At 40.1% G+C, this 14,769-nt stretch overlaps 1 protein-coding gene across 1 annotated transcript in view; it reads right to left on the reverse strand.

Moving 5' to 3' along the window:
• Nucleotides 1-596: 596 nt before the first annotated feature.
• LOC122652212 (ruvB-like protein 1) overlaps nt 597-14,769 on the reverse strand; it is a 29,169-nt gene continuing 14,996 nt past the window's right edge. Inside the window, exons 9-12 of the mRNA XM_043845894.1 lie at nt 8,903-9,002; nt 8,703-8,794; nt 897-966; nt 597-790 (exon numbers count right to left, since the gene is read on the reverse strand). Of these exons, the coding sequence (XP_043701829.1) occupies nt 701-790; nt 897-966; nt 8,703-8,794; nt 8,903-9,002 (352 nt within the window). The 3' untranslated portion in view covers nt 597-700. The remainder of the gene's footprint in view (nt 791-896; nt 967-8,702; nt 8,795-8,902; nt 9,003-14,769) is intronic.

The following is a 14,769-nucleotide window of genomic DNA, read 5'->3' on the forward strand; positions in this document are numbered from 1 at the left end:
GCCTGAGCACAGGTACATGCCGTACGTAGCAACCGGTTAGCATTCCTTTTCCAATCAGTAAATTAGCAGAAACCAATAGAAGAAACCTTTGATTTTTCCGATTCCAATTTCAAGAGTTCCAGCTGATTCAGAATCAATGGAGGCCGATCCCATGTCCCATCTAGGGTTGTTGAACCTTGATTAAAGCACACAGAGGCCACAGCGGATATTCTTGAAACCACCACCTGCCGGAGTTGATTCTCTTTTGGTCTAACCACCAGAGAAACTCAGCAACAGAAAAATAAGTGAAGGAAGTGGAGTTCATTCTTCCCCCTATAATTAAAATTTTCCATATTTCAAAACTTGTATGTTTCATTGGCTCTCCATTACATCAATACAATCCCTCAACCCACTAAGCTCTGCCACCCCTTACCCAAAAAGAATTTGGCAAACAAGAAACAACTGAGGGGGGGGGGGGGGGGGGAAGATGCCATGACAATGTGGCAGAACCTTCCAAAGGTTAAACCCAGCACAGGCCAAGCTGTATGGCCTTTAAAAAGCAACAGAAAACAATGCCAACCAAGAAGACATGATCTGATACTTGATCAAATCGCATCTCTGGCAGTGATTACAATGGAATCACCCTCCTTTTTCTCACTTGAATAATCTCATTTCTAGATTTTTCTGTACAAAATACGCACATGTACCAACAAGTATATGACTATGAGATGTATCTTTCCTGTTGCTCTTGCAAAAGCCTAGCCGAAGATTTTGCATCCAAATACAAAGCATTCACTTCCTCTATATCTGCCTAGAGTTGTACCAACAAAGCGGAAAATCAGAGATACAAAAATCTGAACCTTAAAGAAATATGCTCTAGTTTGATTCCTAATTCAAGAAATTAATTTATTTCTTACCTTGCAAACGTTATCTCGACCATTCATTCTCGCTACAATGCTGGCAGGTGCCAAGAGCTGAACCGCATGCCTGAAGAAACAATATGCTGTAACTATGAGTGCCCTTCCACTTTATCAGAAATACATATGACGTGAGCATTGTGTGTGCGTGTGTCCAATAGCTATCTTTGCAAGAGGGTGTAAGACTTTGTTTTCTATAGATGCTTTCGGATATGGTACATGTTGAGCACGTGATGGATGCCCATAGGTTGGCATAACAAAACCTACAAATTTACAGTAGGGAGCATAGGTTGGCACTACGAGAGGAAAATACATGTTCACATGCCACATAAGGTGGGAACAATAAATATTAACTAAATGGATAATTTCTATGCACTACATCACTCAAATTTATGCATCATGTAGTGGAAGGAGGGTTACATGTTAGGATTTATAAATATCTGAAGTTCTCAACGAATGATAATCACATGCGAACACACACTGAATCATGCAACAACTGCATGTCTACATCAAAGACCTTAAGATTGAATACCACTGGAATCAGAATATCCACATGCAAAAATTCAGTAAGCTGCAAACCAACAGTGGCAAGAGGTCATGAGTTCAACTCTCTTTGGGGCCCAATTATTTTAAAAAAAAAAAAAAAAACCAGTGGCATGGAATCCGAAATAATGTGAAATAGCCAGTAGTTTCATTTCTCTATTTGCACCAAGGGAAAGAGAATAGAAATCAATAACAACCCCTTTCAACACCAAGGTACATCATTCTTTCTTCTAGGTGCTAGCATGTGGTTACTCTCAATCTAAACAGTTTCTGAAGGTGCAACCCACAGATTTTTATTTGTTTATTACTATTCACTTTGAAGACCCAAATAGTTCAGTGAGGTCAATCTTTCTTCTAGTGTTTAGTTACCCTAAAGATAAATAGTTTACATGGGCACAACGCACAGACATAGTTCGAGAACTCGCGAGATCTCACCGAGTTTCTCGGTTTTTCGAAATCCCGAGACGAGACTGCCTATGAGTCTCAAAATGTCAATATCTTGCCAAGATCTCGGTTTGATATAGGAAAATGCTCATATAGGTCCTTTATATGAATGCCAGATCTTGCTGGAAATTCTTGGTATACAAACACCTGTCTATGCCAGGAACCAAGACAGAGAAGACAGACACTTATTTATGCCTAATATCATTTACTTAAGATATTATTCATAAATAAACAAATACCCCCCTATTTGAATCCAATAAAAATGGTTAAAAAATCAAATTCCAAAAGGAAAAAAAGTCAAATCCCCCAATTTAAGAACAAAAACTGGATTTTCAGCGGTAGGTGCAATTTTCAACTTTCTAATGCTGAGGTTTTTCTCAAATCTAAAAATTCCATAAATCTTATTATGGTAAAACATTGTTAAAAACCAAAAGTGCGGTAAAATATTCATTTGTTTTGATATCCAAAAAACTATTTTCATTCAGAGTGATTTTGACAGCATTCACGCACATCGAATTAAGTTTGATCGGTACATAACTCTTTCAATATAAATCAGATTTTAGCAATCTTGGACTTGTTGGAAAGCTTTCAACAAAGCTTTCCAACAAGTCCAAGATTGCTTAAATCTCAAAGCTTTCCCACTAACTGAAACTCCTATTTGGACTCTGTTTTTGCAAAATCTGATAGTGTCATTGTGTTTAAATGGCCTAAAATAGGCTGAATACCAAGTTTCAGACCCAAACTAGGTCTAAAACCCACCGAGATGAGGCTTCGAGTCGAGAAAAAAAAAAAAGTGCACCAACTCGGCGGCTCAACTAGGTTTCTCAAGGGTCCGAATTGGCACCGAGACCCGAGTTTTTTAACCTTGCGCACAGATTTATGATTATTGTTATACAGCAAGTCATTAATGATTCATCAATGCCATCATCATCAAGCCTCATCCCAAATATTTAGAGTCAAGAATGAGATCCCAGTTGTGATTACTTGTACCACGACTATTTAGAGTCAAGAATGAAATCCCAGTTCTGACTACTTGTACCACGACTATTTAGAGTCAAGAATGAGATCCCAGTTCTGATTACTTGTACCACAACTGACATCCTTGGGCATACAAAACTAATCATGCAAAACTATTAATCCATGCCTTTTATATTGGCTTAATCCTCTGATTGGCAATTGGAAATACAAAGGCTCAACCATTGTGGTACTGCAAGAACACAGACCCACAGTCCAAGAAACACTAGCAGTCAGCAATCGGCAATTGGAAATACATAAGCTCAACCATTCTGTAATATTTTGTTATTTTAGTTTTCTTTTTCTTTTTTTTGTTTTAACTTTATGCATACAACAGTTATTTAGGTCATAAGGAAAATGTTTCTAGAGTATGTACAGTCTAACAGCCCTACTTCAATTAGAGTTTATGCAGTTCAGAAGAAGAAAAAGGTCAGCAACAAAACAGGCCATCGGTTGGGTCAGACTGGACCAAGAATGAACTAAAGGCTTAATTTTGAGCGCCAAATGGGTTATATGGGCCATGGGCTTATTAATTTCGGTTTTCTATTGTAATGGGCCAATTCTCCGAGCCCAAATATGAAAGATTTGAGGTCTATACTAAATTAGGTGCATGTTTTTATTTTCTCAAGAGTTTCTAGATACTTTCTATTTGCAAGAGGTAAGTTGTAACGGGTCTTAACTTTGCTTATGCACAAAGAGTTTTCTAACTCTGTTATTTCTTAGTTCTATAAATAAAGAAAAGAGGCTACACAAATCCCCTACAATTTTGAGATTCAAAGCTCCTTTGTTGTGAGATATAGTGAAGCCCTTGGCAGGATGGTAAGGAAACTGCGTGGGATGCCAAGTTGGATTGGTGAGATGCTAGACAAGTTCTAGGTGAGAAGCCTAGTTCATATCCTTCTTCCTCCATCTTTTTTGTCATTCATCCAAGGTCAGATTCTGGCTCCTCCATCCTTGCACTTACACTTTATTGATTCAATTTTGTTCTTCTACTTTCTTATTTATCAACTAACAATTGTTAGCTCTTCTCAAGTTTTTAGTGTAAAATGTATTGATCTGCATTTTTTAGTATAGAGTGTACAATATATATAGCCTCCCTCAATCCAATCCAATCCAATCCAATCCTAAATATCACTCAATGAATATATGTTAACACCCCCCCCCCTCTTCAAACTCGAGTTGGATTGGAGGAAACCAACTTGAGTTTGGACACTAATAAATGAAAACAATCGGAAGGCTGTGTTTTGGTAAATAGATCCCCAGATTGATTATTGATGGAATGAAAGGAAGAGTGAGAGTGACATGAAGCACATCATTGTGAGCAATTTGAGAAGCACTTTTGTTGTCACAGTATAGAGGAGTTGGAGTTTGGATAGAGACACCCATTAACCTGAAGAAGCCATCAAAGCCAGATAAGTTCAGATTTGGCATCAGCAAGAGCACGGTACTCGGCTTCTGTACTAGAATGAGCAATTACGCTATGTTTCTTACTACGGCAAGAAACAAAGGAGTTGCCAAAAAAGAAACAATAGCTTGTTATGAAACCTCGATCAATAGCATCACCTGCTCAGTCAACATCAGAATATGCCCTTAACTTATGAGAAGATCTAGAAGAGTATAATAAACCATGGAGCAGGGTTCATTTGATATAACGAAGGATCCGAAGAACTGCAGCAAAATGAGTGGATCGTGGGGCAGTCATGAACTGACTAACAAGATGGACAGCATACACAATGTCAAAGATGAGTGACTGTCAATTAGACAAGGCTACCGACAAGCTGATAATAGAGGGTAGCATCTGCAAGAGGTTCTACATCTATTGCTCGTAACTTGGTGTTGTTTTCAAGAGTATCAACAATTTTATTATCGGTGATCCCTGCACATGCCAATAAATCAGAGGCATATTTGGCCTGAGACAGGAAATATCCATCAGTGGCAGAGGAAATTTTAAGACCAAGAAAGTATCGTAAATGTCCAAGATCTCTCATCTCAAAATGCTGACTAAGAGATAGTTTTAAGGACTGTATCTTTGCCATGTCATCTCCTATGATTAGCAGGTTATCCACAAAAAGAAGCAAAAGTACAGTGCCAAAAGCTGTACAATGGATGAGAAGTGCGTTGTGTGGGCTTGGTGAAAAACCAAACTCAGATATAGTAAAACTGAACTTAGCAAACCAGGCCCGAGGGGCTTGTTTTAGACTATATAAAACACGCCCTAAATGACGCACCTTACAAAGGGGGTGAAGACATCCCGGAGGTGGTTTAATGAATACCTCTTCCTGGATATCATCATTTAGGAAGGCATTTTGGACATCCATTTGAAACAGAGACCATCTATGAATTGTGGCCACAACAATGAGGGTTCGAACTGAGGTCTTCCGAGCAAGAAGTGCAAAGGTTTCCTCATAGTCAATACCATATTCCTGATTACATCCTGTATCAACAAGACAGGCCTTGTACCGCTCAATCGATCCATCAGACCAAGTCTTGATCTTGTATACCCACTTACATCCAACTGCAGTTTTGTTTGGAGGTAGATCAACCAAATACAAGGTATGAGTCTTGTAGAGGGCATAGTGCATCAAGCTCTTCTGTCATTGCTTTCAGCCACAGTGTGGTAGGTTCATGTAAAGAAACAATGGAATAAAAATAACAATGGAAATCATGTAGGAAGACTGACTAGTCTCTTTCTCGTTCAGGATATCTATGAGAAGAGCCAACAGAAAGTCCAGACAGGTCAGTACCATTGGGTAGGAGATAAGTAGTCGATGATTGTGCATCCGTTGAATCAGGAGTAGTTGGTGTGGTGATGGGATCATCAGCGTTATGAGTTGGTGGTGGAGGAGAAAAATTAAGTGGGACGGATGGAGGAAAAAGATCTGGTAAGAGGCCCGGGTACTATGCAGTCTGTGAGCCATTGCATGTGAGACATTAATAACTTGTGCTGCTGAATTTCCTGGGTTAAGAGGAGGCCAACTGATGTTGATCTACATGCTCACCATGTGAAAATACTAGAGCACGTGGACAGAGGGCCTCAACACAAGAGAAGTTGGAGTTTGAGGGGGCTTTGCCATGTGGCACCTGCGGGAGTTGCAGGTTGAAAGCCAGTACAAGCACGACAAAAGAATGCGCTAACACTAGCTCTCTCCTCTCTGAGTATGGGATGGACCCCTTTCTGGTAATCTCACCCAGTTTTCCATCACCATTTGCAGAGGCATTCATACATAAATATCTCATTGTAGACTTTACAAACTTCTGCCAAAATGTTCACCCTTCGAGGCGTGATAGCTGCAACCGGGAGAAGAGCTGCTACCTGAGAAGGGTCTGATGTTGCCATAGCTGTCACGAACTCTGGACGGGATGAAAAGGACAATCCAACCCTCCGTGACCAATACGAATACAATTTGCGCACATCAAAGAAGGCTTGTTTTCATATGCCAGTTGAACATCAATAACATGACCACCTGCAAAAGCAACTGTAATGATGGATAAAACATCTTGCGCAAGGGGAATATGGACTCTTCCGGCCGGTGAGTTAGAAGAACTCACAGATTCAGAGGGACATTCGATGTCCAACCAACGTCCAGCACGGTAGAAAATAGATGCAACTATATCATAGTCATTATAAATCCAAGGCAATTTTAATAGTTGAATCCATGTAACTGCATAAGTAAACAGGATCTGATCTGGAGGGATTTCTGGGTTCGAAGCTTTCAGAACTACTAGAAGACCATGATAAACCCAAGGTTGAGAAAATAAAATCACATGCATGCCTCGGGGCTTTGTAAACTTTACCACAAACCGATCAGAAGCATCTTCAACGAGATGGACTTTCTCTACTTTGACGGACGTGGTAACCAAGCGCGGGCAAACATGGTTCTAAGTTCATGAACAGAAACCTTCGTGTTATCACAAACTAATCTAACTGCAGTGAAGCATAGTTGGTCATTGACGTACTGCTCTTTGGACGCATCAATGTTAACTGGGATGAACGATACGTTTTGGAAGAACCAGCTTAGAAGAGAAGTCAGCAATAAGATTAGAAATCAAGGCAGCTAACGAAAGGGAACTAGAGACAGCAGGCAATGAAGAGTAGTTCAATCTCTATTGCTACTTCTGGTTCTTGCTGTTTTGCTATGGTTTAGTGTAAGCAAGGTTCTAAAACTCGGGTTTCGACCATGGAAGAAGAAATCGACCGAAACCTGTCGAAACCACCAAGTTAACTCGGTTTCACATGTTTCCGAGACGAGTTGAAGCCTGAAGGGTGATTTTAAAAAATCTAGGGTTTTGACCGAAATTCGATGGTTTTGACCAGTTTCGACCGAGATGTTGGTAATTTCGCAAGTTTCGACACTTGTACCCATCAAAACTTGGGGAAACCTGGCTCGAAACCAGTATAGATACCGAGTTCGTCCTGGTTTCGACCAGCCAGAAACCGAGTTCATCTGTCTCCATTTCGACCATATCTTGGTCGAAACCTGGAACACTCCAGGCTAACTCGAACCTTGGTTTCGAGGCCCAAAAGTTATTTTTTTGCCCTGATTCTTGTTGTGCTGCCTATTTTTGATATTTTAAATCCAATCCATGCATTAGTTTCACATAGAGAACACTAAAAATAATACTTGTGGTTTTGATCCAAGTTTGATACTGCATATTGTTCTTGGACATGGTATCGAATAAGGTTTGACCGGAACATAACACCTTCAATATAAATCAGATTTAAGCAATCTTGGATTTGTTAGAAAGCTTTGTTTTGACAGCTTTCCAACAAGTCCAAGATTGTTTAAATCTGGTTTATATTGAAGGAGTTATGTACCAGTCAAACTTAATTTGGTGTGCACAAATGCTGTCAAAATCACTCTAAATGAAAATATTTTTTTGGACATCAAAACAAATGAATATTTTACCGCACTTTTGGGTTTTAGCAATTTTTACCATATTAAGATTTATGGAATTTTTAGATTTGAGAAAAACCACAACATTAGAAAGTTGAAAATTGCACCTACCGCCAAAAATCCAATTTTTGTTTTTGAACTGGGGGGTTGACTTTTTTTTCCTTTTGGAATTTGATTTTTTAACTATTTTTATTGGATTCAAATAGGGAGGTATTTGCTTATTTATGAATAATATCTTAAGTAAATGAAATACAAAAACATTTACTTAAATGATATTAGGCATAAATAAGTGTTTGTCCTGGTTTCTGGCCTAGTTACTAGCATACATAAGTATCTATACTGGTTTCGAGCCAGGTTTCCCCAAGTTTCGAGGGGCATAAGTGTCGAAACTTGTGAAAATACCAGCATCTCGGTTGAAACCATCAAATTTCGGACGAAACCCTACATTTTTTAAATCACCCTTCAACTCGTCTCGGAAACCTGCAAAACTGAGTTAACTCGGTGGTTTCGACAGGTTTCGGTCGAGTTCTTCTTCCATTATTGTAAGTGGGATCAATATTGCACTCTAGGACTGCTTCTCTATTCACATTGGAGCTGCTTGAGAGACCTAGGAGAGGGTAGTATCTCTAAACCAAATTAGTTTCAAACCAACCCCAGTAACATTACATCCCTAATGCATACATCAACATCATGAGTGCATATCACACTACATCATATTTGTACATATACATATTCAATGTCGAACATATATCATATTTGCCTCATTGCATGGATAGGCTATACTATTAAGGCAGCAGCTACCGAAGTGACAAAACCAACAACATCAACAAAACATAAATCCAATTATTTTAGCCAGTCATAAATTGATGAAAACGACAAAGGTGCAACTATTATTAAATGAAACTCAGACCTTAAGGAAGCTTGCTGCCCGATCTCTCCAAGGTAAGCCAGACTTTCTTCATCTATTACCAGCTCCTCAACTTGTGCACGGATAGCCAAAATCTGGCCAAAAACCATCCGGCAGAAAATAGAAAATGATGACATGTTAGAGAATGGCTTCCAAAGCTGCAAATAGATTCCATGGATACAGATGAAGAATACAATGTGAACCTGTATCATGTCAGCAGGTCCATATGTTTCTGTTCGTATAATAACCAAACGGTCCAACAAATCAACAGGTACACCATGAGGGCTACTGACATCTGTTCCTCTGCAAAGCACATGTTGATGAAAATCTTGTTTAACAATAAAACCCTGCAATCATACAAATAGCTCAAAACAGTCTAAATCCAGATGGGGGAGAGAGAGAAGTTACTGCATTCTGTAACTGTACATTAACAACTGGCTGCAGGGGGACATTTGCTTTGGGAAGGTAAACACCTCAGTACATCTTAGGACTTGGGTTAAGCAAAATATTTAGTGCGAACCTTAAAGCCTAGTCATGTTATATCTTCTAATTCCATCTTCACCATTCTATACTTCCTACAAAAACAAGGACCATTCCTTTACAAGTCTGTTTATAAAATTCCATAAACTAGGGGTAGCACAAATTGGTGCACGATCTTCTGTTCAATAGATAGATTAATCAAGTAGCTTAGCAGCCCTACGTCATTTTGGCTCAGAGCTTCTGGTTTTGATCTTTAAGTATCAAGATGGTGACCATGCTTGAGTTGGAGGCCCAATTCAAAAATCTTTCTACAGATCACGAAGGGACAAAAGAATAAACTTGCAGATTTCAATAGAAAAGTAGCTACCAAAAGGTTTAACAATATAGACTTTGGAACAGTTGATGGAAGTACCTAAATTCCAACTTTCCCACTGATTGATTCGACATTGTTGCTGCTATTAGATGCATTAATTCTTACAGAGTCTACAGCTACCATTGTAAATGACAAGGATATTGAATCAAACTGGGTGTTCCAGAATCCAGCGTTAAGGTTATGATGTAGTTCTTGTAGTTTTGGCACTATTAGGACCCGTTTGTTTGATGGGGAGAATTGGGTGGGAATGTTGTGGACTGGGTCCCACAGTGTAATGGGTTGGGGAACAAGGCTGGAATTTTTACTTTCCACATGAACAGTAACCAAAGTCCTTTGTTTTTTATGGGACTTCAGATAGCATAAGGGTGGGATTTTCAAGCGCCATGTTAGCAGACAAAGCATTTAGGGAAATTTACGAAACACCCCCTGAAAATGGGTCGAAACTCAGATCACCCCCTGAAATTTGAAAATACTCAGATCACCCCCTCTACACTAACGGAGTTAGTCTGCTGTTAGTTATTGATGTAAAAAGACTATTTTACCCTTGTACTAAATCATTAGAATTAAATTTACAATACTACCCTTTCCTTCATCTTCAACCTAATTTCATCCTCTTCCTCACACCTGTAAGTTCGTCGGAGAGTCGCCGGAGAGAAGGACAAAAAAACCAAGAGACAGCGGTCTCCATTGGAAAATTTTGGGATTTTCAATTCCTTTCTTCATTTTAGATTGAGATCCGATTCCGCCTGTGTAGGTAGTGAGCCCCTATTTTTCCTCTTGCTTTGAAACTAAAACCCTAATTTCTCGATCTCTTTCCCTTTTTCTTTTATGATTTCACTCTCAAACCCCTGATTGCTTAGTCTCCCTTTCTCGGATTTCTTTTTTTATCCCTCACTCTCCCTGATTTTTCATCTCCCAAATAAGAGTCTGAGATTAGAAACCAAGAATTTTGGGTGATTTCATAAAACAGAAAATTAGAGTGTCAGATTGACACCAAACTCAGATCGAAGAAGTCTTTAATGGAGTCCAATAATGACCAAAAGGATCAGACACATCTGATGTTAGATAAAAACTTATGCTAGATGCAAAACTGCCCAGAAATTGCAAAAAAAAAAGAGTCCGCCTGCACATGGAGAAAACTTAATAACACAACAACAATCACTTGGACCAGCTTCAGGTAAGGGTCAAGTGTCCTTGCTGGTATGTCCAATCAATCCCTGAAATTGCAGATGGAACCAATGGCTTGATGCAGAGAATAACGAATCTCAATTTTGCCCAGAAAAACAGAGTATCGCCAGCATTAAGTGAATAAAATTTGGTGTTGGTAGATTTTTGTTGACGATGTTTCTGCCACTCAGACAGATTGGAACCAATGGCTTGCATTTGTCATTCTGTTGATTTGGGGAAGATGAGGGAACATTCCCCTCTGATTCCCCTCATCCTTATAAACTTAAAAAAAATTGGGGTTTTTAGATCCAAGGGTAAAAAGTAACTTCACATTAACCAAAGGGTAGTTTAGGGTTTTCAAAAAATTTAACTAGCTGACTTCATCACTTAACTAATGGTAGGGTCTAATTTGAGTATAGGGCTCTAATTCAGGGGGTGATCTGAGTATTTTCAAATTTCAGGGGGTGATCCGAGTTTCGACCCATTTTCAAGGGGTGTTTCGTAAATTTCCCAAGCATTTAATGTTGTTCCCTGAGCTTTTGTAAGTTCACCACCCCAGGTTAAACAAACAAGGTTGGGGTGGGAATGTGAAGTGCCACATCAGCACTTTCCCACCCCACCTAAGTCCTGGTCAAACAAATGGGGCCTTGGGGGATGAAAACAGGGTTTAACCTTAGGAAAGTTGGGTTTTGTTTATTGGAAGGAGTAAACAGCAAAGCCTACTAGTTCAGTAGAGAATTTATAGAGAAATAATTGATAAGGAAGAAAAGGGGGGGAAAAGAAGAAGAAAAGACCTAATGATGCAGTTTCTCTAGCCTGGCTAGACAAACAAGACCCACTTTGGAGGCCCAAACCAAGAACTGGTCCAACCTGGGTTCATTGGTCCAACAAGGGTTGGAAGTAGTTAGTTTATTATTATATGTCTTTTAATTTCTTATGTAGCTTGGGTAAGAGACGTAGGAATAGGTACGCTAGTTATTTGGTTCGAACTTTCATTCAGTTTTAGAATTTGGTTAGGAGTGAGTTTTATATTCCAATTAGGATTCTTTGCTTTTCCCTTCTTTATATAACAGCATGTACCCAACGCTGGACACAGATTGACTATTGAAATTGTCGGTTTGCTCAAGAGAGTGGTTGTGCATGTGTGTTCCCTCTTCTCTCCCTCCCTGCATCTTTGAAATCCTATCTCAGGATTCTCCCTTCTCCCAACAGCCTTCCACCACCTAAGCAACTCTCTCTCTAGTTGTCACGGCATCTAGGCGACCCAAGGTGTTGGAGAGGGTCCAAAATCAAGGTGACACCAACTAGGTGACCAAGGGGCCCGCCTAGGCACCTGGACGCCTTGACAACTATGCACCCAAGTGACTAAACAGGTAAATGTGTAATGGTAGTAGCAATCTAGTAGTTAACAGAATCTTAAAGGTCCTAGGTAGTTAATTGGGGGAGGGATACAAAGGTGATTAGGAATTAAATATGAGGGACATACTAGGAATGACACAAATTAAAGGGATAGATAAGAATAAAGGCAAAAGGGAAGGGTATTATTGTCAACTAAGAGACGAGGGCTTTAAGCATATTGAACAGGGGGGAAGGAGTGTCATGGTCTACCTCCGGACGAAACTGGAGGTTGAAAAACACAGCACACCTCGAAGGGAGAACTCCTTTGGTTGGGTTCTATTGATTCTGAAAATTTGGAGTACAGTTCTCAACTCCAAACCCCATCAAACACAAGTGACAGCAGCCCCAACAAAAGTCAGTATAAACTATTGTTTCTTCTGTAATCAGATATGGCAGTAAGAGGGAAAAAGAAGACCTGAACTCAGTTATAACTTAATAGTCCAGCAAGTTTTTGAACTGGGGTTCAGCATAACAGGTCACATATAGGTATCGATTGAACCCCCAAAATCTGAGACTGAACAGAGGGATCAATCCTCAATATGAAGAGCCAATAGGTCGCCAGAAAAACAGAGAACTGTAAGGTAATTTCTGAAAAACTGAGAAGAAAAACAGATTCGAATCCAGTACGGAAGATGAGAGAAGAAAGAGAGGGGAGATCTCACAACATACCAGGTTATCAAACCACATAGGCACACTAGCGCAAACTCAATATTTCATTCAATTCTAAAATCCCAATAGTAGGGTTAATGTAGGACAAATCTAGGTTAGATTAAGTCCCAAATAACCCAGGAATACTAAGCAATCAGCTTAAAAACAGTCCCTAACAGCAGGGTGACCAGAGGCCGAAATTCAGAAATAAGTCCTAGGTTAACTATCCAAATTAAGCCACTCAATGGGGCTAATATCAGAATCGAGGGTGAGTCTTGGGACAACCAGCAAGTCCTCCAAAGGGGATTGAAATCGGATGGCTAAATCACAAGTTACCAGCAGGAACCCAAATTAGAAAGTAAAAGGAACTTATCTGTAGAAGTCAATCCAGCCAGTAGATGAGACCCAAATTCAGGTCGAGTAGTGCTTGTATAGGGAGTGATCTCTGCAGAAAAACCCAGCCTGTTCTGATTGTGTGATTGAGAGATCCAGAGGTTGATCCCAAAATAGAAGGTTAAGGTGTAGGCTAGATCCAGCCAGTGGAATGGAGTGAAGGGTGATCGAGTAGGGTGGAAGGTGAGATGGAAAGGTGGTCAAAAACCCAACAGGGTTTGATGGAGGGATAAGGAGTTATCACACTCAGAGGTTGCAGCAAGTCTCCAAGCACAGGGGTGCAGAAACGTTCACTCGATTAGAGAAAATCAACAGCAGCAGCTTCAGTCAAGAACAATCAGTAGCAGCAGCAGTTGAATGGGAATGTCTTCAATCCACGATTGACCTCTTCCAATAGCAGCAACAGTCACAGCACAACAGCATTCACCAGCAAGGATCGAGTAGGGTAGGAGGGGACAAAGAAAATAAGAGAAGGGAGGGATAAAGATGTTCGGCTCTCTCAGCCAGGTTTCTTAACCCTTCAAGTCATGAGAATCACTTGAGAAAAGAAGCACAATTTGCATAAGCAATATTCATTCATCAAATAAATCATGGGCGTGGCTGAAAACAGCCTTACAAATAAATAGGAGCAAATAACTTGCTTCCCAAGAAAAGACAGAAATAGAAACTAAGTTATTGACTAAATCTGTAAATTAGAAACTGACTTAATAACTCAAAGACTAACTTAGGAATGTAGGATACTAACTAACTACACAAGTAGGGTCCACTAAAGTGACACTTGGCCCTCACTTGTAGTACAAAAATTGTCATAAAAATGACTATTATACCCCCCACGATCTGGGTTTGAGAGACCCAGCAACTCCCAGCCTAATTGGGCTGGCCCAACTTAAAGTTGGTTGGCCCTATGGCCCATGGGGTTGGTCCACCGATTGGTGAAGTGAACCAGCCCCCATAAGTTCCCTTCTTGTATTTCTGGCCAAACAGCTTGGCTTCTGCATCAAGGGTACATGCATATAAGTAGTGGGAGCATCATGCACTGTGTACTTCCTTTTGTATGCATACAAGTAGCAAAATAGATCTCCTAAAAAATAGAAACTTGCTCTAAATAGGAACCCTAAAACTAAGTAGGAAACAAACAACTACGTAACTATCTCCTAAAATAAAAAGATTACAAATCTATTCCAATAAAGAGAATAGATATCTATCTACCAAGCCCCTTTGGCCCAAAAAGCTTGGATGGGCCAGTTGTGTCTTGGCTTGGGTCTCCAAAGTGGGTCGTTCCGGTCCAACCATGCTAATGCAACTGCATCACAAACGAAATGAGGGGTGGGATGCTACAGTGATTATCCCTTCCTTTCCCTGTTATTTCACCCGATTACATGTGGGACCCACTCCCCTAACTATTCCACCCCATAGTCCCCTGCAAACAAAAAGAGCTACCCAGTGCACGAGTCTCCCGCTACTACAAGGTCTGGGAGAGGCAAATGTATGCAGCCTTACCCCCTGCTTCACAGGAGAGGCTGTTTCCAAGTTTTGAACCCACAACCAACAGGTTGCAATAGCGCAACTTAACCATTGCACCAAGTCCCCTGCAAACAAACGGGACCCAAA

This window comes from Telopea speciosissima, chromosome 2 (assembly GCF_018873765.1).
Source record: "Telopea speciosissima isolate NSW1024214 ecotype Mountain lineage chromosome 2, Tspe_v1, whole genome shotgun sequence".
Taxonomy (NCBI): Eukaryota; Viridiplantae; Streptophyta; class Magnoliopsida; order Proteales; family Proteaceae; genus Telopea; species Telopea speciosissima.